This window comes from Acipenser ruthenus, chromosome 48 (genome assembly GCF_902713425.1).
Source record: "Acipenser ruthenus chromosome 48, fAciRut3.2 maternal haplotype, whole genome shotgun sequence".
Taxonomy (NCBI): Eukaryota; Metazoa; Chordata; class Actinopteri; order Acipenseriformes; family Acipenseridae; genus Acipenser; species Acipenser ruthenus.
The window spans coordinates 1182650-1210031 of record NC_081236.1 but is presented as its reverse complement, the minus strand read 5'-3'; the positions used below and the strand labels follow the sequence as shown (position 1 = coordinate 1210031).

The 27382-nt window shown below is 46.8% G+C and overlaps 1 protein-coding gene across 2 annotated transcripts in view; it reads left to right on the top strand.

Annotated features, from left to right (window-relative positions):
- The first annotated feature begins 415 nt into the window (after window positions 1–415).
- Window positions 416–27382, top strand: part of LOC117968833 (insulin receptor substrate 1-B-like) — a 32007-nt gene continuing 5040 nt past the window's right edge. Inside the window, exons 1-3 of one of the 2 annotated variants that reach the window (XM_059014390.1) lie at window positions 416–2353; window positions 11297–14146; window positions 14631–15787. In XM_059014390.1, coding sequence (XP_058870373.1) covers window positions 1957–2353; window positions 11297–14146; window positions 14631–14650 — 3267 coding nt within the window. In that variant the 5' untranslated portion in view covers window positions 416–1956 and the 3' untranslated portion in view covers window positions 14651–15787. Of the gene's footprint in view, window positions 2354–11296; window positions 14147–14630; window positions 15788–27382 lie in introns of those variants that run through there. The other variant, XM_059014391.1, reaches the window with a different exon arrangement.

Sequence of the window (27382 nt, the reverse complement as noted above, 5' to 3'; positions counted from 1 at the left end):
TTTCTCTTAGGGAGGGAGGGAGGGAGCAGTTCAGTCTCCGTGCCTCAAGCCTGCCCTGGACTGGAGGGAGCACCCTTTCTCTTAGGGGGGTGAGGGAGGGAGGGAGCAGTTCAGTCTCCATGCCTCAAGCCTGCCCTGGACTAGAGGGAGCCCCCTTTCTCTTAGGGGGGTGAGGGAGGGAGGGAGCAGTTCAGTCTCCGTGCCTCAAGCCTGCCCTGGACTGGAGGGAGCCCCCTTTCTCTTAGGGGGGTGAGGGAGGGAGGAGTTCAGTCTCCGTGCCTCAAGCCTGCCCTGGACTGGAGGGAGTACCCTTTCTCTTAGGGGGGTGAGGGAGGGAGGAGTTCAGTCTCCGTGCCTCAAGCCTGCCCTGGACTGGAGGGAGCCCCCTTTCTCTTCGAACAGGACTTCTCAAACCCTGGTCCTGGACTCCAAACGTTCTTCATTTTTAGATTTTAAAACAGGATATCCACATTAAAGTTAAAACGTCCTTTCCTGCTTTCAATATGCAATATCGATTACCTCGACGGTATTGTAAGCGATACTGTAACATCCGGACACTAGGACCCGGAAGTTCGACCCTAGTAGCCTTTTGCCCAGCTACTTTTAGCCTGTCGGGGATGTTTAAATATTCTGAATGCAAAGCGAGCTCGGATTGGTTGTGAAATTTGCACGCTCCGAGCAAGAGGAGAGAAAAAAATAAACAGGGCATTCAGCGACGTCTCTCTCTCTAAAAACGGTGTGGCTTTTTTTTTTTTTTTTTTTTTTTTTTTTTGAGTTATAAGGGGGAATAAAAATTAGTAACCCTACCGGCACCGAACTACCAAGCAAGAACACTGAAAAATAAAATGCAACGTGACAGAAGATGCGCAACTTCCAAGAATAACACAGTAAAATAAAACAAGACATTTGGAACACGAGCAAAAAAAAAAAAGGAGGCTGGGAGATTAGCAGTCAGCAAGCGTGTTAAAAAAAATAAATTGCGACAAATCTCTTTTTTTTGGGGGGTTTTGAGAGAAGGAGCCATTTGGAACATGTGGCATTTTGAAGGCACGAGCGCGCGACCTGGACCAGCAGCACGCATCGTCGATTTGTTGTGTTAGTTTTATTTTTTGTGAAGTCTTGCAGTTTTATTAACTTCAAAGTTCCCCCCCTGAGAAGGACGATATTTCGTTTCTTTTAGGACTTCACAACAGCCAAATTAAAAAAAAAACGTCCTGACACCGGACAATTGAAAACGACAACAAAACCAGGCGGCTTCATATCATCGCTGAACGGTTGCTGTTATTTGAAGTATTTTCTTATTTATTTTTTTATTTTTTTGGAGTTACGAACAAACTCAATGCTGTGAAAAAAAGGACATGCGTTTTAAAACTGGCATGGTTATGTGCGGTTGTTGCAGACGTATGAGACAAGAAACCCGATAGTTATCTTAAAATATTTAATTTTTTTTTTAAAAAAAGTTTGTTTTTCAAGCCCGAATAAAAATAAAAAGCACAAGCTTGCAAAATAAATAAATAAATAAATAAATAAATAAATAAATAAACATTAAAACACTTTCGAGTGTTTGTTTATGCATTTCTAGACTCGAAAGAAGGACTGAAACAGGACAGCTAGCATGGCAGCTGATTTATTTGCAGTAGAAATATTATGATTTATGATTTATGATGATTATCAGGTTAGCTGTAGCTCCCGGCTCTTGTGTGTGACAAAGCAAGACATTTTCAGTTTACACAACAAACAGAAAATAACAGCTCAGCACTTTTTGGGGGCTTTTGACATTAATAATACTTTAAATAACATTCATAATGCTTGCGGCATCGCTGATGCACACAGAGCCGACGAGGCTGAGTGAAATGTGTACAGTAGTGTACAGTCTAGGGAAAGTGTGCATTGCATTGCTTGCAAGCGTGCAATGAGAGAAGCGTCCTTTTAAAACAATAAAAGGGGGCTCTTTTTATGGTGGTTAAACTGCACGAAGGTGGGGATAATAATATTAACAATATCGCCATGGAAAACCAAGCCCCCGAACAGTTTCAGGACGACGTGAGAAAATCGGGTTACCTCAGAAAGCAAAAATCCATGCATAAGCGCTACTTCGTGCTCAGAGGGGCCTCGGAAAGGGGTCCGGCCCGGCTGGAATATTACGAAAACGAGAAAAAATTCCGAGCCAAGGCTCCCATCCCTAAAAAAGCCCTGAACTTGGAGACGTGTTTTAATATCAACAAGCGGGCCGACTCGAAGAACAAGCACCTGATCGTGGTGTACACGCGGGAGGAGAGCTTCTGCATCGCGGCCGAGAGCGAGGCGGAGCAGGAGGGTTGGTACGAGGCCATGGTGAAGCTCCAATGCAAAAGTAAGTGCCGCTGTCATTAACCACCCAGACACAGTGTGTGTGTCTAGTTATAATTAATAGATATTCTCACAAGCAAACACAGCAATATCTGTCTGTAAAACCAGACTTCTGCATGCATTAGAATACATATCAAAAATAACACTGCGTAAATTCAAAGTAGCGATGCGTGCATGTGTGTTATTTAGTTAAAAAAAAAAAACATAGTTCCTTTTTAATGCATCTGCATGCTTGTTTTTGCAAATGTGCGTGTTGGAAATTGGTTCATATTGCACGCAGTAGGTAGGTTTGTAAGTCGCTGCCACATAGGTGTGTTTACTGCAGGACAGACAGTCCACGCGTCTGCGAAAAACGCAGGAAAGATGTTTATGTGCATGTGTTGTTTTCTTATGTAAATCAAATATACGGTAACAAAAAAAAAAAAAAAGTTTATAAGCTGAACAGATAACCGAAACGGCAAATACCGGTAAAGTGATTGATTCGGATGTATGGGTCTGGATTAGAACGACTGGTCTCGACTTTGTTATTCGCTGCATTTATTATAATGAAAAGTTAACTGCTTTTTTATTTTTTATCTATTTATTATTATTATTATTATTATTATTATTATTATTATTTAACCAAACTGTGTTTACAACCTTTTGGAGGACACAAGCCCTTCTAATAAGGTGACCATTATTTTGTAAACCTAAAGATTTGTCCTCACCAGTACAGTCCTGATGCTGGCAGCACTGGAGAAGTTGGCTGGATTTGGTATGGGAACTGTAATGGTGCTGTGCCATCTAGATCAGGGGGGTCCTACCCTGGTCCAGGAGAGCTACTGGGGCTTCTGGTTTGCAATTCATCCAGGCTCTCCGTTACTTAATTGCACCATTTATTGTCTTAATTAGTCAAAGTTAAGGTGTTCCAGATATTTAGCCTTTGATGATGTTTTCTGTAGTGTACAGATCTGGCCAAAAGTTTTGCATCACCTGGAATTGTAGGCTTGAGACATTTAATACAAATAAAAATAAAAAAAAACACATCATTTTGATTTTTTATTTAACATCATGCAATCAAAAAAAAAAACTACAACATGATCTCGCAGAAAAAGTCTTTTCCGGAAGCCATCGTAGTTAGATTTTGAAAAGTCGCCTTTTTTTCAGTTTTTTTTTTCGGGGAAGCTACAAAGCGGTGTGCGATTCAATATGTTAACGTCACGTGATTCAGCGGGTTTCATTCCACGTCACGAAGCGAAATGAGTTCATTCTAGAGGGTGATCTTTAGTTCTATAAAAAAAAAGAACACAATAAAACAATTTAATCATTAAAAACTGGTGTGTGTTCAGAAGGGAGGGGTGTCCTGTGTGAATTGAGATCGCTCATTATCCAGGTATAAGTTGCTGTATTTTACAGCACTGTGGGCAATAAACGAGGCTCTTTCGTGGTTTCATTTGAGTGCCATAAAAGTATTTCGAAATATTTTGCAGAGCAATGTCCCCTGTGTTTATTTCCTGTTTAAAGAAAACTCTCCTTGCAATTTAAGACTCCCATACAGAGCAGAATAATGCCGTCCACGCACACCCACTCACTTTTTACAGGAGTATTTTTAAGCAAATATGTATTTTCATTTTAAAATATCTGGTACTAGCTCAAGAAATCTGTTTGCAAGCCTTGTTTTCAGTTACTTCCTTGGTCATCCGGAGAGTGAAATTGTCCCCTCCCCTTTAGGGCCGCCCCTTTTCCTCTCAGCAACCAACCAGCTGCTCCCCCTAATGACTGACATGCTTTGCAGCCAGTAAGATCCGGAAAACATTTTCCTTTCCCTGTTGAGGTAACAGATGTATTAAAATGAATGTGTTTCTTTCAAAACGGCACATTTTAAGATATAGTGAATGGACGGCACCACAGACTAAATTTTGATGGCTTCTAAGCCATAAAAATTCAGGAGCAAGTTAGCTGCTATCCTACAACTTAAAATACAACAACTCGCTCGGACACTAAAGTGATATTAACACAGTAACTCTGATTGTACTGGCTTGGCTGAGTGGTTTAATCTGTGCAGCGGGTGACTGCAATGGAAACCACATGCTTATAGTTGAGAGATTTTGCAAGCACACTGGCAGCTAGATTTTTCCAAACCATTATTTTTTTTCGTTTTTCCATTGAACATCTACGTATTTTCTTAGCTACTTATAACAGCTGGAGTGACTCGCTGTGGGAGTCTTATTTTCAACACGCAGGCTAATTCTCCTAAACAGGCTGCGGAAGCGACTGGCAAATGTATAAGCTAGCTGTCCGGTTCTAGGGTTATTAAATTTAGAGAGGTTTTGTCGGCTTCAAAATGTAGGACTCGATTAAAAGTCGAGGTTTTGAAAGCAGTCTCACGTGAGATGATTTTAAACGCTTGATCAGTGTGGAGTAGTGGTTAGGGGCTCTGGACTCTTGACCGGAGGGTCGTGGGTTCAATCCCAGGTGGGGGGACACTGCTGCTGTACCCTTGAGCAAGGTACTTTACCTAGATTGCTCCAGTAAAAACCCAACTGTATAAATGGGTAATTGTATGTAAAAATAATGCAATATCTTGTAGCAATTGTAAGTCGTCCTGGATAAGGGCGTCTGCTTAGAAATAAACAATAATAATATTAAATTGACAATACTTAACACTTTGGCGTGATTATATTGACTGGATTTTAATTTCTATAAGCTGTTAATAATACAGCTACTGAACACACAAGGTGCAAAACGCAGATGTCTGCTTAAATAGAGGCAGGCAGCATTAGAGAGCTAACGAGTCCTGGCGTCATTCTCCGTGGTTTGGATAACGTCAGAGCCTGCGCTTCTATGATAGTGATCAAATCGGGCTAGACAGTTAAGGCAGCATAACCCCAGCTAATCCAGTTTCTGACCTGTTATTAGCACTGGCAACGGGGCGATTGGCTCCCTCGCCATTTTAAAGGTTTTAAAATACATTTTCTGACCTTATGCTGTCCCTGTTGATGGGGCTCTGTTGGAGATGGCCGTAGGTACGCCACACAGTTTTTTCCATGGGTCTGAAAAAACCGCTTTTCCAGTTGTGGTGAAACTTGGCATTAACGTCATTTAGCACGCGTTGCTTGTGCAGGGGTCTGTGCGTCAGCCTGCCCGTTTGTCGCACTGTTATTTTGACGTGTGTCTTGAACTCGGGACGTTATTCCCTACACTGTGAATCGGACGTTGCTGTGATCCAACCTCTGTTTAGGCTCGCGATCTCTAGGTAGTGTTCTGTGCGTTCGATTGATATCCGTCAAGAAATGGATCATTTTTAGTCTTCAGTTTCTCTTATATCTCTGCGTCATAAAAGCATCTGAATCTGCAGAATTAATAACAGCGACATTTAGACGCGACTTTCGTGGTTAAAGTGAGAGGCAGTTAACGTAACAATACAGTTAAAGAGAGAATTAAAATAAGTTTGACGATGCCAGTTAAAAATCAATCTTTATTTTATATAGCGCCTTTCATAGTGGACCACCATCGCAAAACGCTTTACAAGATAGTGAGGGACAATGCACATTAAATACAGTGAAATACAGGACATGAAATACAACGGTACAAAACAATGCAAATACATTAAATACAGGCATAATACACTAAATGCAAGGCTAGGATGTGAATTCTAGACATTGTGGATGCGTGCGTCATACAGAATCATACGAATAAGATGGAAAAGCTGAAATCAGATATCAGGCTTGAAGAGCATTGAAAGCGAGAGAGAAACAAGCGGGTCTTGAGAGTTGATTTGAAGTGAGCGACTGTGGGAGCCGCACGCACTGAAGCTGGGAGAGAGTTCCAGAGAGTCGGGGGCCGTGACAGCCCTGATGGTGTCAAATGACTGCACAGGCACTCAAAAACAACTTTCCTTCAATTGTTTCCTTCTTAAGCAATCAAATCTGGGACTGTCTCCAGACCAGGTTGTTAGAAGGAAGAACTAATCACTGAAGTCCCCTCCCAGATTTGCGAGATATTGTGTAAGCGTTTCTGCAGTGGCTGTCCACAGGAGCCTTCGCTAGCCTTTGCCTAGGATGGGCTGTGTGTGTGTGTGTGTGTGTGTGTGTGCGCGCATTTGGCTCAAGCAACTGTTGTGCACAGCGTAGAGAACAGCATTACACAGTCGCCAGAGGTGATCTGATGCACTTCATAAGAAAGACTGCCCATGTATGTGCTTTTGAATTCATTGCTGAAACGATCAGTCAGCAATTTCAAAAGCTTCAGGGCACGGAACTGGCGAAGCCCAGCATTTAAAGGGGCGGCTTGGTTTATTTAAGTTGTTTTTCATTAATGGAAAACCACAAACCGGTGTGTAACTCCAATGTGTTAACGCAGCATAATTCAGCCGGTTTCATTCGACTTCATGAAGCAGAATTATTAATATTTATAATTATTATTTATTTCTTAGCAGACGTCCTGGGTAAGTCCTGGGCGACTTACAATTGTTACAAGATATCACATTATTTTTACATACAATTACCCATTTATACAGTTGGGTTTTTACTGGAGCAATCTAGGTAAAGTACCTTGCTCAAGGGTACAGCAGCAGTGTCCCCCCCACCTGGGATTGAACCCGCGACCCTCCGGTCAAGAGTCCAGAGCCCTAACCACTACCCCACACTCCTGCCCTGAGTTCAGTAGCAAAACTTTTATCAGTGCATAGCAATGTTTCTTTAAAAACTCTGCGTCTGAGACCTATGTAATGCAAAAAAAACCAAATTGAAATGACTTTGTCAGAAGAGCTACAGCTGTAGCTCGATACATTTATCATCCATAACTGAAACCCTCAATCGTGCTAATTTTAGAAACACTGAAACGTTCAGTGAACTTCTGAAGTTTCTTTGAGTGTTTCTAGGTCTCTGTAGCTGATGTCTGCTTGCTCCAGCGGTTTTGAAAAACGGTAAACAGAATGTCTTTTATTTTGTGATGCAGTCTGAGCGTTGCGGCCAGGCAGAGCTTAGTCAGAGAAGCATGGTCTCAATCAGAGACAGCTGTGCCTTTCTGAGAAGCTGCAAAAACACAGGCTGACTGCACACCGAGCCAGAGAGCTTAAAGAGACCCCACACTCGTTTTTATTATTATTAATTTCTTAGCAGACGCCCTTTTCCAGGGGCGACTTACAATTATTACAAGATATCACATTATTTTTACATACAATTCCCCATTTATACAGTTGGGTTTTTACTGGAGCAATCTAGGTAAAGTACTTTGCTCAAGGGTACAGCAGCAGTGTCCCCCACCTGGGATTGAACCCACGACCCTCCGGTCCAGAGTCCAGAGCCCTAACCACTACTGCTTATGAATCGGAGAAACGAAAGCAGTCTTATGTAATTGATTAATTACAGTTTAATGCCACCCCTTTTCCAAGCTGGATCCCAGATCCATGTTGTGTTGTACACTGAGCGATCGCTATTCACTTAATTGTTAATATACACACATTTATATTGTATAACAAATAAAATGCAGCAAATATGACAACGTAACTACAATCTATTTTTAAAATATATAATCGATCCAGTTGGATGTGGGGCATTGATAACTTTCTCTGCCACTCCAAAGAACCAGGTCCCATTTTTGCATTTATTATTATTATTATTATTATTATTATTATTATTATTATTATTTATTTATTTCTTAGCAGACGCCCTTATCCAGGGCGACTTACAATCGTAAGCAAATACATTTCAAGTGTTACAATACAAGTAATACAATAAGAGCAAGAAATACAATAACTTTTGTTCAAGCAAAGTACAAGTGTGACAAACCACAATTCAATAATACAGCAGATAATAGTGATAGTTACATCAGGATATGATTAAATAGTGATAGTTACATCAGGATATGATTAAATACAAAGTACTACAGGTTAAACACTTGGCAGATTACAGTATTCTGAAGTACAGGATTAAATGCAGTAAAATAGGGGGCAGATAAGAGCAACATAAAGCACATTTACATGCAGGGGTAGCACTTCTCTGATTTCGCCTGCTGAACACAGGTTTAACTGAGCCCAAACTTTTGTTGGTCAACTTGACTTAATTTCTGAGTTAATGAACTTGTAGCTCAGGAATAAATTCCATAAACCTGCTGACCCAGGATTGACCCAGACCTGACCCAGGATTGACCCAGACCTGACCCAGGATTGACCCAGACCTGACCCAGGATTGACCCAGGCCTGACCCTCCTGCTGCAGCTTATTATTATTAATGAGTCATTTAGCAGACGCTTTTATCCAAAGCGACTTACAGAGACTAGGAGGGTGAACTATGCATCATCAACAACTGCTGCTGCTGCAGAGTCACTTCCAATAGGAGCTCGTTTGTTTGACGTCTCATCTGAAGGACGGAGCACAAGGAGGTTCAGTGACTCGCTCAGGGTCACACACACACACACACACACACACACACACAGAGTCAGCGGGATTTGAACCTGGGAACCTCCTGGTTTCAAAGCCCCTTTCTCTATCTGCTGGACCCCCAGGCCTCCATGTAGCCTGACCCTACTGCTGGAGCTGAGTTTATCTGTCTCGGATCCGAGCAGATCACAGCCCAAGAAGAACACAAAGTACCGTCTGGATCATAGCAGTTGCCGAGGGCAGATTCTTGTCAAACAAGCTACTTCGATTAGGACTGCAGGTCAGATCCAGTGTGCAATCTTGAGATCTGTTGCATTTCCCCTGAAGAGTAAGAAGGATCCTGCGTTTCGTCTCGGCTGAGCACACATTCTTCTCCGAGTTCTTGTCTGGTTAGACTGGTCTTGCCAGAGTGAGGACACCCCGCTGCAAATCGAGAACAACACAGAAACGAAGTAAAACTCAAACAATTAACGAGGGAAATTCGTGATCCATGCATTTTCAACCACTTGGGGCGGCCCAGTTAGATTTTTTATCTTAGTTTTCTTTTACGTTCCTGTGTTTGCACCGCGTGATTACTTGGAATAAATGGAGTTCGCTGGAGCGTCTAGCTGTTTGTTACTTTTTAGTGTCATTATAATTGTAATCGCAGTATAATTATCATGAAACAAAATAGAGCAAACAGTTCTGTAATTGTAATGAATTCTGATTGAGCCCAGGTGTGGTATGAGATGGTATTGTTATGATAGTCTATTATTATTTTATTTATTAATTTCTTAGCAGACGCCCTTACCCTGGGCGGCTTACAATTGTTACAAGATATCACATTATTTTTACATACAATTCCCCATTTATACAGTTGGGTTTTTTACTGGAGCAATCTAGGTAAAGTACCTTGCTCAAGGGTACAGCAGCAGTGTCCCCCACACCTGGGATTGAACCCACGACCCTCCGGTCAAGAGTCCAGAGCCCTAACCATTACTCCACACTGCTGCCCACTCGCTGGTGAATAACTGTAGTCTACGACAGTCAGTCCTGCAGTAAACTACAGTTATTCATCAGCTGGCTTGACTCTTGCAGGTATCCGTGTTCACGGTTTTTGTAATTGCTCATATTTGAAATCGTTCTCATCCGTTCATCGTACTTACTACTTAATGGACTTCACTCATATAAGTAAATATTTTTACTGTAAGTTAACTGCTCTCTGTCAAACTCGCCCTTTCTCTCCTTTTTCTCTCTTTCTCTTCCTCTGTCTGTCTATCTCTTTCTCTCTCTGTCTCTCCGTCTCTCTCCTTTTTTCTCTCTGTCTCTCTTTCGGTCTCTTTCTCTCCTCTCTCGCTGTCTTTTTCTTTCTCTCCTCTCTCTCTCTCTGTCTTTGCAAGACTGGTTTAGCAAGCTGCACTGCAGATTCTCAGAAGTGTTTCAGCTGATAAGCAGGTCCAGGGATAGCATTGCGTGCAAGAATATTGCTGGCTGTTTGTTTTTGCTAATGTGATGAAATTATTTCCATACAGGTGTGAGGGATGGAGTTGGCAGTTATTTTTTTTTGCAATGTGAAGCCTAAAATCAGCAGGGTCAGTTAAATGATAACAAACGAACCTAAAAAAAGGACCAATGACTGAAAATGCAGACCCCTGTATACACTGTGCCTGTCTACATGGCAAACCGCCTTGAGCTTTCACACCTTTAATTATACCAGGGGGCGGTTTGATCACCCTGATAAACCACAGCTGGATTTTTAGAGCATTTTACAGCACCCTGGACTGCATCCACCACCTGGTATCCAAGAATTGCCCCTGCAAACACAGGGTTGATGCAGATGGGCTCACTGGTGCTGTGAAATGTTCTAAAAAAAACTCTTGGCCTTCTGGGTATAACCCTATAAAGTGGATTCCAATGCGGTCCGTATGTGTTTGCACTCTGGGTGTTAATAATTAAGAGTTTAATAGTTAGCCAAGTATCAAACGTTCACCTCCTATCGCTGTTATAAAATATAAGCTACTCAGATCAGGGTGTTGGCCACCTTGCTATTTTCACAGACCCTGATTAGCTTTAATCTTAGATTGCTTTGCCTAAGTTAACATTGAGTAGTCCAGGATAGGAAGTTAATTTTTATAATGGCCATACGGGTATCGCTTGTGCCTCATTTCCATGCACCCCTCAATCCCGGTTCAGCACCCTGCTGCCCCTGATCCTGCAGTCCCATGTTAATTTAGCCAACCGGGGGGGGGCAGTTCGGACCCTTTCCCAAAACCTGCCGAAGCGTGGAAGTACGTCACGACCCTGACCAATCAAGAGGCGAGTGTGCGTAAACTTTAGTTTTTTTGTCGGAAGCAAATCGATGGCGTCCGTCCTTTCGGTTTTGTAAACGAGCGAACGCAACTTCAGCCGCAAGGCATGCTGGGAAAGAACCGCTGACGTCCGTCAAACTCGCGTTGCGTCTTTTTGCAAGGGGAGACGATCAAAGGGAACAGGGGGGAGAACCCGGACTGGCGGTCAGTCCGCGCTCGTTGTAAACAAGGTGTTGGTGATTTTTATTTTTACAGCCCAGTGTGTTTCTAAAACTCTTTTTTTTTTTTTGTTCCCCAGGTAAGGTCCACGTGGAGAGCCCGGAGTACGGCGTGGTCGTGGAGACTCCCGGTCCCGCTTTCAAAGAGGTCTGGCAGGTCAAAGTGTGGCCGAAAGGTCTGGGCCAGGCCAAGAACCTGGTGGGGATCTACCGGCTGTGTCTGACCGAGAAGACGGTCAACTTCGTCAAGCTGAACTCGGACGCGGCCGCCGTGGTCCTGCAGCTCCTGAACGTGCGCCGCTGCGGTCACTCCGAGAACTTCTTCTTCGTGGAAGTGGGGCGCTCCGCCGTGACGGGCCCCGGGGAGTTCTGGATGCAGGTGGAAGACTCTGTGGTGGCCCAGAACATGCACGAAACAATCCTGGAAGCCATGAAGTCCTTGAGCGAGGAGTTCCGACAGAGGAGCAAGAGCCAGTCCTGCTCGACCTCCTCCAATCCCATCACCGTCCCCTCGAGGAGGCACCACCCCAACCCTCCCCCGAGCCAGGTGGGGTTCCCCCGCCGCTCCCGCACCGACACCTCCAGCACCAGCAGCAACCCCTCCCCTACCCCGGCCCCCAAGAACGGCCACCCCCACGCAGGCGACGGCCCCCGAACAGAAGGAGCCAGCCCCAACGGCACCACCCCAACCCTGGCCGTGAGATCCGTCCGTCCCTCTGTAAAGACCCCTCTGGGCCTGACGAAATCCACCCCTTCCCCAGCCCCCGGCTCCGCTTGCCTGTCCTCCAGTACCTCCCTCGGCTCCGAATGTGCCTACATCCGGGAACTGTGTGCCGGAGGGGCGTCTGCGGCAGGGTTCCCCAGCGATTACGGATCCTCAGACGAATACGATTCCAGCCCCGGGGAGCACTCGCAAGGCCGCAGTTTGACCCCCGACATCCTGGGAGGTTATCACCCGCTAGGAGGGGCCGATTACATCGCCATGGGGAGGCAGGATGGGAGGAGCGGCGGCCCGGCCAATCCGCTGCCTTCACAGCCGCCTCGGAGGGTGTTACGCCGGTCCTCCAGCCGGGAGAGCGAGGCTGAGCGGAGGCTGCTAAGCAAACGGGCCTCCCTGCCTCCCATGTCCCTGGAGAAGCTGACCCCGGGCCTGCCTAGGAGGAGGGTCCCGCAGGACTTGGGAGCGGCAGGGGAGGAGGGAGAGGAGGACTATGCAGTGATGTCCCGCGGCGCCAGCCAGCGGCCCTTCGCTCTGCAGGGAGCGGGAGAGAGCTACCTGGACCTCCCCGGGAGCAAATCTCAAGCCAGCGAAGCCCAGCCGACGAGGGACAACGGCTACATGGCCATGCTGCCTGGCGTGGCCAACGGTGGCCAAGACGAAAGAGCAGCTGGACACGCGGTCAAGCTGGACGACTACATGGCCATGACCCCCAACAGCAGCGTCTCCCCTCCCCATCGGATCAACCCCCTGCCTTCCGACGGGTACGTGATGATGTCCCCCAACGGAAGCTGCTCCCCAGATCAGAAAGGGGGTACCTGGGGCGGGCACCCGCTAGCCGGGGCTGGAGGGAGCAGCGTGGACAGCAAAGCCGGGAGCGACTACATGAACATGTCCCCCGTCAGCAGCCGGTCCTCCTGCAGCACGCCCCCCGACGTTCTGCTCCCCGACCCCCCGAAGATGGTCTACTCCTACTACTCCCTCCCGCGCTCGTACAAGCACGCCCCCCCCGCCGCCGCGCGATTCGAAGGAGGCGCACAGACCCCCACCGCCGCCAACGACAACCCGGCCCGGTCTTGCGTGACCAGACAGAGCAGCAGCCGGCTCCTCTCCTCCTCCTCCTCCTTCTCCAGCTCCGCCAGCAGCGAGAGCCTGGGAGAAGCGGAGGAGCGTCCTGGGAGGTCTTTCTCGGGTGCCGTGGGGAACGGGCAGAGGAGAGGCGGGCAGCGTAGCCGTCCCGTCAGCTTGTTCATCGACGTGTCCAAAGCCAGCACTCTCCCGCGGGTGCGGGAGACCCCCCTCCCCCCAGAACCCAAGAGCCCCGGGGAGTACGTCAGCATTGAGTTCCGCGGAGGCGCCAGTGGAGACTTGGGACCGTCAGTCAGGCTTCTGCGTAGACCTCCCTCGTGCTTAACCGGCTACCACGACCCGCTCCAGCAAGACCTGCTGGGATCCGAGTACGTCAGCATGGACCTGGGGCCCCCGTTAGCCCTCCCGGGCTACCCCGCGGTCGAGGAGAGGAGGCCGGTTCTGTCGAAGCCCAGCCCCCAAGCTGGTCCGGCCAGCGAAGCGGCCAGCGAACCCTGTCGGAGAGCCGTGCCTCTGGAGTCCCCCACTTTCGAGGACTACACAGAGATGGCTTTCAGCGCGGGCTCCCTGACCCCCAAATCTGCCTCCCCCAAAGAGGAGCCGGCTGGGGGCCAGGCCGATCTGGGGCAGGTCTTCCCCCTGCCCAAGCTGAGCCCCAATCCGGATCAGGGGGCGAAGGTAATCCGGGCGGACTTGCGTCGGAGGCACTGTTCCGAAACCTTCCTCCAGCAGCACAACCCCCCGCCCCTGGTCTTCGCCGATCACCCGCAGGTTACCAAGCGACTGGGGTTCGAGAGCGTCTGGGGAAAAGGGGAAGCTGGCAGCGAGCCAAACTCCCAGTCCTGTCTGCTTTTCTACCCCTCGGCTGCAGCCCCTCCACCTCCCGCCAGTGTCTCCATGGAGCAAGGCCTGAACTACATCGACCTGGATCTGGCCAGTAAGGAGCTGGCCCACCCGGCTCTCGAAGGAGCAGCGTCCGGCCAGCCTGCCCCTCCTCGGCTCTACTCCTCTCCCCTGTCTAACGGAGGGACCCCTGCCTTGGCTGTCAACACCTACGCCAGCATCGACTTCCACAAGTCTGAGGAGCTGAGGTCGCACCAGAGCAGCGGCAAGGACGGCACAGGTGAGGCAGGCATGGGCTTTGATTCCTTTGTGTGTGACTGTCTTTGTCTTTGTTAATGTCCTTTTCATTTGCCCCTCCCCTCGCTGTTTCGAGAAGTTTTGTTCTGAGCGGTTCTGCGTTCTGTTGCTCTGAATCTGCCTCTGTTTGGAGAATCCTGGTTGCCCGTCGTGTTTTATGGCGTTTTGTTTGCGATGGTTTTCAGCGGTTCCAGGCAGGGTTGGGGTTCAATCCCTTTTTAAAATCAATTTTTCATTCCTTGAAAGGACTTTGGAATTGGATTTTATATTTTAGAGACGACATAATCGTTGCGATTTGTTCAACTGCTTTCATTTGAATAATAATAATAAAAATATCTTTATTTTTTTATATAGCGCCTTTCATAGTGTTCCACCATCACAAAGCGCTTTACAGAGGCAGGCTGTGAACTGTGCATTATATGCAGAGTCACTTACAATAGGACGTTGATTTAACATCTCATCCGCAGGACGGAGCACAAGGAGGTGAAGTGACAGCGAGGCAGTCAGTGGCAGAGGTGGGATTTGAACCAGTGACCTTCTGGTGACAAACCCTGGACATTAACCAATGGACCGCACTGCCCAGTTTCTCTCTAAATCTGCCTTCGCCTGGCTTTGAGCATGTCTGGAGACTTTTATAAAATCCTTGTTCTTTTAACACTGTGTTCAGATAATCTGCTGACTCAGTGCGTGGCTGGGTGTGTGTGTGTGTGTGTGTGTGTGTGTGTGTCGGGGGTAACGTCTCCACCATGCCTGCTGTTTAGACTGCAGAGATCCAGCCAGTGGGACTGCGTTATCTCCTCCGTTAGAATCGTGGGGGAGCAGCACGCTGTGTTCTTTGCACTGGCTCCAGATTATAAGGTTGTTTTTGATGAAGGAGACGGCTCCATGCTTGCCCTGTTTAACTGAAAAGGAGAGGCTATTATTAATGAGTCATTTAGCAGACGCTTTTATCCAAAGCGTCTTACAGATACTAAGGGGGTGAACTATGCATCATCAACAACTGCTGCTGCAGAGTCACTTCCAATAGGAGCTCGTTTGTTTGACGTCTCATCCGAAGGACGGAGCACAAGGAGGTTCAGTGACTTGCTCAGGGTCACACACACACAGGGAGTCAGTGGCTGCTGCAGAGTCACTTCCAGTCTTGGTTTTACACCTAATCTGTATGACAGTATAAAAACAGCAAAACCAGTCCATCATTTAGAAGTATCTCGCCAGTGTGGTGAGGCAGTTGAAAACACAAATAGATTGTTGGTCTGTTCTGCACACAAGTCTGGAGCGGTCCTGCTAATATTATACAGTGCCTTAGTTAGATCCCACCTAGATTACTGAGAGGTTAAAGGATCTTTTTAAAAAAAGAAGGGGTAGAGGAGACTGGATTTGAAGTCGCTAGAATCATAACGGTCACTGGGGTGTATTTGAAAAGGAACTTCTGTTGGGAGTTCTTTTGGTATTTATAGACTCCATAGCCTTATAGAGTAATAAAAACGATTAGGATCATCCTTGCTACCATATCCTGATTGTACAAATCTGCGTTAATGCGATCAATTGAATCCCCCCCCCAATTCTGCAACAGAGGGGGATTCATGTATTTAAATTGAGTTCAGTTTGTTTAGACTTAATATTTTAATATTTAACCCCCCCCCCCTCCCCCCCCGAGCTGAGCAGAATTGAATTCCTGGTTAACATCTCATGAAAATCAAAAGCAATTATTACTGCTCCAAAAAATTTTTTTTGCGTTGTCGTTGTCTGCTGAGGAAGATGTGTTTCAGTGAATGGGGTTTTCCCTGGCACAGGCCCTGTATCTGTAGCAGCGGGATTTAAAACGCGTTGACTTCGCAGTTCACCAAGAAAGCTGACGGGGAGCGTTTTCTTTTGAAGAGCTTGTTTTGACAAGCCTTCCTCGAGGCTCTTTCGAGGAATTCACAGGAACGTCCTTGCTCAACACAGATAAGCAGGTCAGGACAGCAAGATCTACAGTCTGGATTTAAACTTTGAGCTCGGGGTGGGGGTGAGGGTAACGTTGCTGGTGCTAAGAGATTAGAAAGGGAATTTTAAAGCCTGGGTCAGCATTACTGTACTGGGGATCTGAGAGCCAGCTAATTCAATACAGTCTAGTGTAGAGAACTCAGTGCTGTACTGGGGATCTGAGAGCCAGCTAATTCAATACAGTCTAGTATAGAGAACTCAGTGCTGTACTGGGGATCTGAGAGCCAGCTAATTCAATACAGTCTAGTATAGAGAACTCAGTGCTGTACTGGGGATCTGAGAGCCAGCTAATTCAATACAGTCTAGTGTAGAGAACTCAGTGCTGTACTGGGGATCTGAGAGCCAGCTAATTCAATACAGTCTAGTATAGAGAACTCAGTGCTGTACTGGGGATCTGAGAGCCAGCTAATTCAATACAGTCTAGTATAGAGAACTCAGTGCTTGTCTGGGGATCTGAGAGCCAGCTAATTCAATACAGTCTAGTATAGAGAACTCAGTGCTGTACTGGCGATCTGAGAGCCAGCTAATTCAATACAGTCTAGTATAGAGAACTCAGAGCTGTACTGGCGATCTGAGAGCCAGCTAATTCAATACAGTCTAGTATAGAGAACTCAGAGCTGTACTGGGGATCTGAGAGCCAGCTAATTCAATACAGTCTAGTATAGAGAACTCAGAGCTGTACTGGCGATCTGAGAGCCAGCTAATTCAATACAGTCTAGCATACAGTCTAATGAACTCGGTAACACTAAATTAAAAATGTCGACTTCACCCAAATACACCCCGTAGCACATCAGACAGTGAGTCTGAGATTTAATAACAGTTTTAAGCCTCAGAAGAATAATTTTTTGGCCAGGGAGTCTATTGTAAGGGCTGTGTTAATAATAGCATGAAAGGTAAGCAACACTCTCTACAGATTACGACACTGTTGCCCTGAGTGGGAGTTTGGAAGAGACTTCAAAGCAAAATGCTGCACTTGCATGTTTCTGCTAAACTAATGCAAGCCTCTAAACTGTGTGAAGCAGTGTAGCGTTCTCTGAAGACCCAGCCTTCGAACCCACTCCTTCCTTCCTGTGACCCTGTGTGCTAGCGAGATGATTTGAAAGGTGCGTTTGTGTGACGCGGGAGGCTTGACTCTCGCTGCTGAAGCGCTTTCTGGTTTTCTGCGTTACCCGTCAGTCTGTGTTTGTTTTTCTCACATTTGTAATCCGTCACCACGTTTTCATTACTGGTCTGAAAACCTTTACAGCGCCGAGTTACTGGAAAATGCAGTCAGGTTTGACTGGCACTGGGTTTGAAATGAGACTAGTCCGTTTCCATCTGCAGCGGATCTGAGATCAGTTTCAACTGGGACTGTGTGTGTGGTACAGTAACGCGGTGTGTGTCTGTGTGTGAGAGTGTGTGTCTGTGTCTCTGTGTGGGTGTGCGTCTGTGTGTGTGTGTGTGAGAGTGTGTGTGTATCTCTGTGTGGGTGTGCGTCTGTGTGTGTGTGAGAGTGCGTGTGTGTGTGTGTGTCTGTCTGGGTGTGTGTGAGAGTGTGTCTGTGTCTCTGTCTGGGTGTGTGTGAGTGTGTCTCTGTGCGTGTGTGCGTGTGTGTGTGTCTGTCTGGGTGTATGTGAGAGTTTGTCTGTGTGTGTGTGCTTGTGCGTGTGCATGTGTGTGTGTGTCCGCAGGCCCAGTTAGCATTGCAGCCTGGCAGAACTTGATCACCACACTGATGGTGGAAGTTACCTAAATCTCCGACTGCTGAAAAACTAATAACATGTAAAACATGAGGGCTGGGAATATACTGTCAGGGGAATAGCAGAGGTTAATTAATACACAGCGATTAGACAACACTTGATGCACACAGGCTGGCTTGTGTGTGTAATGCAGGGTTGCAGATTGGATTGGAGACAGCAGATGGAACCGGACCCAGTTTGATACTGGGAACGAGGCGAGGTTGGGTTTTACTGGTGCAAATGGATCGCTGTGTTCTCACCTGTATGAAGTTTAAAGCCCAGTTTCACTGCAGTTCATTTAGTTGCTGGGCAGCTTTGATTTATCAGTCAGCTGAGGTCCTATCACTGGAAAGTCAGGCCACGCTATCAGAGTTGCGTTGCATAAACATTGCAGACCAGCTACGATATTAATTATTAACTTTTAATAAATACAATCTGTTGCAATTCAGATCAGCAGGGTTTAAGTCAGGAGGTGTTTCTTAACACAGAAAGGATTTATACAGTAATCCGTCGCATATGGACCAGGGTCAGGGCGTTGATGTAAAAAGTCAGATATCCTGTTTTAAATCCCATTCCACACAGCTGTAAACAGCGACTATAGTCACACAATTCTTGTTTGGAGATTCAGCTTTTATTCGGGAGCTCCCCTACATCCCTTGTTCAGAAAGATACAGGGTATGAATGCTTGTGACGGGGTAGCTGTCTGCCGTGTGGGTGCGTGCGTTCGCTGCTGAGTGACAGGCAGGAGATCGAGACGGAGGGTGAAGGAGATACGCCCCCCGCAGGCGAGGAGGAGTTATTACAGATCAACACACTGAACAGCTCCCGTGACGCTACCAGCAATGGCAGCGCATGGCGCACACACAACACAGGGTAGGACAACTTTGGTGGGATCTACACGCTCTGAACTAATGTTCTCTGTTCGATTATAAACCAGCGTTGCTGAAGAGATTGCTCATGGTGGATGAACGGTGAGGGTGGATACGCGATGGATTACTGTATATATAAAGACTAGAAGAGGTTTTTTTAATCCGTCCCTCATATGAGGTTGCCGTGGATGACAAAGTACTCAAAATGACCTTAAAAATAGTTTCAAAGTCATTTCTGCACATTTACAACATTAACGGTGAAACAACTTCAGTTTGATAGATGTTTGTTGTCCGCACTGTGTTTCTCTCTCTCTCTCTCTCTGGTCCAGGCAGCAGGGGGTTAAGTACCCCCCCCCCCCCCCTTCCCCCTCCCCCAACCATGGTGCCCACCAGCTGCACTTTGAATCCAGTCTCGCTGTCCGATAATCTCCCCATTCAAAAAGCCGGCAGAGGGGAGGAAACTAGCCACTCAGAGTGACACTTGGATTGAGAACCGTGCTAATCTATCCTACTGTACTGTGCAGGGAGAGGCAGTTACTGAAGCTAGAAGAGACTGAGTGAAGCAGACCAGCGTTTGGGCTCTAGTGCCTTCATCAGTGTTATTGAAGCTAGAAGAGACTGAGTCAAGCAGACCAGCGTTTGGGCTCTAGTGCCTTCATCAGGGTTATTGAAACTAGAAGAGACTGAGTCAAGCAGACCAGCGTTTGGGCTCTAGTGCCTTCATCAGTGTTATTGAAACTAGAAGAGACCGAGTCAAGCAGACCAGCGTTTGGGCTCTAGTGCCTTCATCAGTGTTATTGAAACTAGAAGAGACCGAGTCAAGCAGACCAGCGTTTGGGCTCCAGTGCCTTCATCAGGGTTATTGAGGTGAAGCGACGATGTCTAGTCAGTGCTGTTAAAAGCTCCTCAAAGCAGACAGCTGCAAATGGAATGGAGTTTTGTGTCAGAATGAATTAGTGTCTGACAGGTGTGTTGGGGTACAGCTCCTCTCCTCCCCCACTCCCCTCTCCTCTCCTCCCCTCCCTGAGTCTGTGTGTGTGTGTGTGTGTGTGTGTATCTGTGTGAATGAGTGTGTGTGTGTGAGTGTGTGTCTCTGTGTGAGTGTGTGTGTCTCTGTGTGTGTGAGTATGAGTCTGCGTGTGTGTGTGTGAATGAGTCTCTGTATGAGTGTGAATATGAGTCTGTTTGTGTGTGTGTGTGTGTCTCTGTGTGTGTGTGTGTGTGTGTATCTGTGTGAATATGAGTCTGTGTGTGTGTGTCTCTGTGTGAGTGTGTGTGTGTCTCTGTGTGAGTGTGTGTGTGTCTCTGTGTGAGTGTGTGTGTCTCTGTGTGTGTGAGTATGAGTCTGCGTGTGTGTGTGTGAATGAGTCTCTGTATGAGTGTGAATATGAGTCTGTTTGTGTGTGTGTGTGTGTCTCTGTGTGTGTGTGTGTGTGTGTATCTGTGTGAATATGAGTCTGTGTGTGTGTGTCTCTGTGTGAGTGTGTGTGTGTCTCTGTGTGAGTGTGTGTGTGTCTCTGTGTGAGTGTGTGTGTCTCTGTGTGTGTGAGTATGAGTCTGCGTGTGTGTGTGTGAATGAGTCTCTGTATGAGTGTGAATATGAGTCTGTTTGTGTGTGTCTGTATCTGTGCGAGTACGAGTCTGTGTGTGTGCGTGTGAGAGAGTGAGACGGATCGTAATTAACAGACAGGAGTGTCTGGGAGTGAAACAGCTGCTCACTGTTCCCTGAGTGACACCCAGCCTGCCTCCTCCTCCTCTTCTCATAAGCGTTCCATGCTGTCTGTAGTCTTCACCGTCGTCGTCACATGACCCCTGAGTTACACACTCAGCAGGCAATGCCAGCACACTGCATTACAGCTTCACATAGACCTCACTGTCTTGGGTAGCTGCTGTAGTTCTGTGCAGGGTTTTGTATTAGTGTTACATAGTGTGGTCCTGCCAGCATTGCCCAGTGTACAGGACATTACAGCAGCACCTGTGTAAAGTGTTAGATTTTGTCTGCTCAAACTACCTATTTAGGGCAGAAGGAAATGGGTTATTTTTTGAAATAACGAGAAAGTAACCGCAAGTAATTTGTTTTTAAAATTAAGTAAAGCATTACATAAAACAAACACTGTTCTCTAAAACTTGAACCAGTGAAACACTGATCCAGTGAAAAGATATTCTGTTACAGTGCCAAGTGTGAAAGATAAATAAAAAAACCGCCCTGCTGTACTAGATGCGTTTCTGCAGTTCTTTTTGATGGACGTCCGAAAATGTGTTCCTGTAAGATACTGTAGGACTGTGGGGGTCCCCGAGGGTCTCCCCTGGTAAAGGCACGGCCGCGTGGTGTGCAGGGGGGAGTCGCACAGTCAGGGGAGCGCAGGGGTCCCTGAGGGTCTCCCCTGGTAAAGGCACGGCCGCGTGGTGTGCAGGGGGGAGTCGCACAGTCAGGGGAGTGCAGGGGTCACCGAGGGTCTCCCCTGGTAAAGGCACGGCCGTGTGGTGTGCAGGGGGGAGTCACACAGTCAGGGGAGCGCAGGGGTCCCTGAGGGTCTCCCCTGGTAAAGGCACGGCCGCGTGGTGTGCAGGAGGAGTCGCACAGTCAGGGGGGTGCAGGGGTCCCCGAGGGTCTCCCCTGGTAAAGGCACGGCCGCGTGGTGTGCAGGGGTGAGTCACACAATCAGGGGAGCGCAGGGGTCCCCGAGGGTTTCCCCTGGTAAAGGCACGGCCGCGTGGTGCGCAGGGGGGAGTCGCACAGTCAGGGGAGCGCAGGGGTCCCCGAGGGTCTCCCCTGGTAAAGGCACGGCCGCGTGGTGTGCAGGGGTGAGTCATACAGTCAGGGGAGCGCAGGGGTCCCCGAGGGTCTCCCCTGGTAAAGGCACGGCCGCGTGGTGTGCAGGGGGGGGAGTCACACAGTCAGGGGAGCGCAGGGGTCCCCGAGGGTCTCCCCTGGTAAAGGCACGGCCGCGTGGTGTGCAGGGGGGAATCACACAGTCAGGGGAGCGCAGGGGTCCCCGAGGGTCTTAATACCAGCTTCCAGCACAGCTGGATACATAGTTTTCCAGATAAATAAAAGTGTAGCTTTAATAAACACAGTACGAATTCAAACAGGGTCTCGTTGTTGTTGTTTTTCGCCGTGGGCGAGATTCCCAGAGCTCCCTGGCGCGCGCCTCTCTTTGTCGTCCCCCAGGGAAACCTCAGTCTTGGCTCGGTCAGAAGATTGTGTTCCTTTCTGTATTTTTTTTTGGCCGAGGCGTCACTGCAGTGTGATACAGCGAGGAGGGAGCGTGCTGTCCCATTCATTAGCACATTAGGAAGAGGAATCAACAGATTATCTTCAAACACGTGTCACAATTTCAGAACATCTTGTATCCGATGGAACAGGGTTTCCCAGCCCCGGTCCTGGGGACCCCCCTGTGTCTGCTGCTTTTCATTCCAACTGAGCTCTTAATTACTAAACCAGACCCTTAATTGAACTGATCATTTGTTTAATTAGACCTTTTAAATAGTTTTCAGCTCTTAAGCAGCTGCAGATTTGAAGTTGGCTGTAACATAAGAACATAAGAAAGTTTACAAACGAGAGGAGGCCCCATTCAGCCCATCTTGCTCGTTTGGTTGTTAGTAGCTTATTGATCCCAGAATCTCATCAAGCAGCTTCTTGAAGGATCCCAGGGTGTCAGCTTCAACAACATTACTGGGGAGTTGGTTCCAGACCCTCACAATTCTCTGTGTAAAAAAGTGCCTCCTATTTTCTGTTCTGAATGCCCCTTTATCTAATCTCCATTTCCCTGGTCCTTGTTTCTTTTTTCAGGTCGAAAAAGACCCTTGGGCCGACACTGTCAATACCTTTTAGTATTTTGAATGCATGAATCAGATCGCCGTGTAGTCTTCTTTGTTCAAGACTGAATAGATTCAATTCTTTTAGCCTGTCTGCATACGACATGCCTTTTAAACCCGGGATAATTCTGGTTGCTCTTCTTTGCACTCTTTCTAGAGCAGCAATATCCTTTTTGTAACGAGGTGACCAGAACTGAACACAATATTCTAGGTGAGGTAACGTTTTAGAAGTAACTTGAACTCTGCAACTGTTTAAGAGCTGAACACAATAAATAAAAAGATCTGATTAAGCAAGTGGTCAATTCAATTAAGGGTCTAATTAAGTAATTGAGGGCTCATTTGGAATTAAAACCGACCAGGGTGGGGAAACCCTGCTATAGAATATAGAGCACAATTACAAAGTTTATTTTTGTTTTATATATATTTATATAAATATGACACACACAGGATTTGTCATTTATATCCTTTATATACCTACCTACATGAAAACCTCTGAGTGTGAGAATTATTGATTATTATCCCAAGCGACTTAGACTAGGGGGTGAACTCTGCTTCATCAACAACTGCTGCTGCTGCTGCAGAGTCACTTCCAATAGGAGCTCGTTTGTTTGACGTCTCATCCGAAGGACGGAGCACAAGGAGGTTCAGTGACTTGCTCAGGGTCTCGCACACGCAGGGAGTCAGTGGCTGAGCTGGGATTTGAACCTCCTGGGTTCAAGCCCCTTTTCTTTAAGCGCTGGATAGAAAGGTAAGGGGACAGCTGCACAGCACGGCGAGTTTGTCTCTTCTAAACGAATCCTGTTTTCTGAATGAAGATTGAGAGTCTCTCTCTCTCTCGTTGGCACGTTTCCACGCCACGCATTCCCACACTGAATGGGGCTTTGTCTGTCTTTAGCCAATTACCAGAACGACTTCCCACTAATTACAGGACTGGAGGAAACAGCCCTTTAATAAAATGTGCTTTTGTGTTTCGACAAAAAGGACGTCCCTGGCTTTATTATTTTTGTAATCCCTTAAAGACTGTGCTATACATGCTACAGTTTGCACTAAATACAATAAAAATAATATCTTTATTTTTCTTTATATAGCGCCTTTCATAGTGTTCCACCGTCACAAAGCGCTTTACAGAGGCAGGCTGTGAACTGTGCGTTATATGCAGAGTCACTTCCAATAGGACGTTGATTTAACATCTCATCCGCAGGACGGAGCACAAGGAGGTGAAGCGACTTGCTCAGGGTCACACACAGCGAGGCAGTCAGTGGCCTAGGTGGGATTTGAACCCGTGACCTTCTGGTTACAAGCCCTGAACCAGAACAGGCCCGCCAAGAGAGAGAGACCGCGGTGTTGTAATCCTCACTGAAGCATTGAAAAGGCAAACAGAACGGGTTCTATAGGCAAGAGGTTCAGTCCAAGGCGGTTCTGATGAGGGTGTGATGAGAGTCCAGTGAAGGGCAGCCAGACTGATCCCAGGGCTCGCAGGAGAGAGAAATTAGGAAAGTACTCAATCTACTGAGCCTGGAACTAAGAGAAATTAGATAGGACTTATTATTATTATTATTATTTATTTCTTAGCAGACGCCCTTATCCAGGGCGACTTACAATTGTTACAAGATATCACATTATACATTATTTCACATTATACAGATATCACATTATTTTTACATACAATTCCCCATTTATACAGTTGGGTTTTTACTGGAGCAATCTAGGTAAAGTACCTTGCTCAAGGGTACAGCAGCAGTGTCCCCACCAAGGATTGAACCCACGACCCTCCGGTCAAGAGTCCAGAGCCCTAACCTCTACTCCACACTGCTGCCCTTTGATTGATTTGACTTGATTGATGCCTTTAAAATCCTAGTCAATATTTAAGACACAGAAACCAGGATTGGAGGACCGCAGCTGGAAAGACTCAGGACAGAGGGAAGGAGACACTTCTTCACACAGAGAGCGGTGAGGTGAGGGGATGGAATGGGTTACCTAGCCGTGCTGCTGAGGCAGAATTACTGGGATCCTTCAAAACCCGATTTGACAAAGTTCTGAGATCAATCAGCTGCTCGGAACCGGACGAGATCTGATGGGCTAAATGGTTAACATTTTTATTTTTATTTTTTTAATGGAAAATTTTTTCGAGGTGGACTGCATTCACTAACAGCTGTGAGATCTGCAAAGGACTGCTAAAAGAGTTAAGAGGCAGTGAAGCAGTCACTGGAGAAGGAGAGCTTTCAGAGAGCTGCTAGGCTAATGGAAGAATGTCTTTTTTTTAAAAGCCTGTGCTATTACTCCCTGCTGATTTTAGTGTTTCTGTGAATGCTTGCCTTGTGCGTCCGGGGGGGGTAGCAGTGATTTCTCAAATCTTCAATAAGCAAAGCGTCACTCCGAAGCGAGCTGCCCCGGACCCGCGGGCCGCGTGATTCAGGTAGTCCAGTCGCGGTTCCGATCCATTGACATGTAAATGACGTTCGAGAACATTAATAGAAAATGGTTTTAGAAGTGTGTGTATTTCTGTCTGTCTGTGTGTGTCTCTGACTGTGTGTGTGTACAGTGTGTGTTTCTGTGTGTGTGTGTGTTTCTGTGTGTGTGTGTTTCTGCGTGTGTGTACACTGTGTGTGTGTGTTTATCTGTGTGTGTGTTTCTGCGTGTGTGTACACTGTGTGTGTGTGTGTGTGTGTGTGTGTACAGTGTGTGTGTGTTTTTCTCTGTGTGTGTGTGTGTGTGTGTGTGTGTGTGTGTTTCCACATTGCAGAGCAGTGTTCCATGGTTCTGCTCTCTCCTCCCCTCTCGCTCGCTCTGTGACGGTGGTAATCTTTCACACAGTGCCCCGGCCAGGCCTCCCTGTGTCTCCAGGCAGACTGAGCTGTCAGGGGAGGGGAGCGGAGAGGAGGAGGGGCTGGGGGTGAGCCGAGGACACGGGCACTGTGCCAGCACATCACCACCGCGGTGTGCTGGGCAAGGTGGCTTTGTGTTCACTCTTACACACATTGTCTATTTCCAGAGCGAGCCTTTCACCCTGCCCTGTGCCCAGGGAGGGGAAGGAGGGATGAGGGGACAAGGAGGAAGGGAGTGGGGAGGGGGGGCACATTTGAGGTGAAAGATAGTTGTATTGGGGGAGGTGTCATTGAAAAGATATGGGGTTGGGGATATTTTGACTTAAGAGTTCTAGACTGTTCTAGAACGGTTCTACAGCTGTGGCAAAAGTGTTGCATCGCCTAGAATTTTAGGATTGAGACATTAATTTAAAATATATATATGAACATAATTTTAAATATTTTATTTAACATCATGTTATCAAAGACAATGATCTTGCAAAAGTCTACCGGAAGCCAGTAGTATTTCATGTTCTATTTAGAGATGTCACTTTTTAAAATGTGTACGTTTTTTCGTGAAGTATGTGGAAAACTACAAAGTGGTGTGCAATTCAATATGTTAACGGAACATTATCCAGCAGGTTTCACTCGACTTCATGAAGCAGAATTAGTTCATTCTGTATAGAGGGGGATGTAAAACCGTCCAGAGCTGAATTGTGTTCTTGAGGAGTGTGAGTCGGTGTTGAAAGAGGATTGTCCTCGGTCTGAAATCAACGGTCCCTGTTTGCTTACCCACCTCCCCACACACAGGCCATTCAATTACATGTGAAAACTGGATAGACAGAAATGCTGTATTAACTGGATCTTTTCAAGCAAACAGTCTAATTTAACCAGAGTTAATTGGATGCATCTATATATTTTTTCTTGTCCTGTATATTCAGTTTTGTGCTTTTTTTTCTCAGATCCATTATTTATTCATCTAACTGACAGAGAATGGAGTTCTCTTTCCTATACTGCTAGAGCACTCTGCAGTGTGGAGAGTGGAGTTCTCTTTCCTGTACTGCTAGAGCGCTCTGCAGTGTGGAGAGTGGAGTTCTCTTTCCTATACTGCTAGAGCGCTCTGCAGCGTGGAGAGTGAAGTTCTCTTTCCTATACTGTTAGAGCGCTCTGCAGCGTGGAGAGTGGAGTTCTCTTTCCTATACTGCTAGAGCGCTCTGCAGTGTGGAGAGTGGAGTTCTCTTTCCTATACTGCTAGAGCGCTCTGCAGTGTGGAGAGTGGAGTTCTCTTTCCTATACTGCTAGAGCGCTCTGCAGTGTGGAGAGTGGAGTTCTCTTTCCTATACTGCTAGAGCACTCTGCAGTGTGGAGAGTGGAGTTCTCTTTCCTGTACTGCTAGACATATCTCAGAAACCATGTGAGATAGTGACTTCATATTTGCAGTGTTTATCAGCTGTGATTTCAGTTGGTTTTCTTGCTATGTTTGTTGCTCTGAAGTCCTGGCTCGGTATATTATTATTATTATTTATTTCTTAGCAGACGCCCTTATCCAGGGCAACTTACAATTGTTACAAGACATCACATTATTTTTACATACAATTACCCATTTATACAGTTGGGTTTTTACTGGAGCAATCTAGGTAAAGAACCTTGCTCAAGGGTACAGCAGCAGTGTCCCCCCCACCTGGGATTGAACCCACGGCCCTCCGGTCAAGAGTCCAGAGCCCTAACCACTACTCCGCACTGCTGGTATTTTAATGAAGGTGCAGAGATTCTGTATGAAATCCAATGCCAGCACGAGGCGCTCATATATCAATAGTCTCATGCCTTGTACGGTGCCTCTGAATTGCTGCACAGGACACTTAGAGTCACTACAGCAGCTAACATTACACATGAGCACAGACACTGAGACACAGAGACATGCACGCACTGAGTACAGACACGCACTGAGACATAAGCTGAGACACAGAGACACACACACACAGGCACTCACACAGACACGCTGAGAGACACACGCTCACAATAA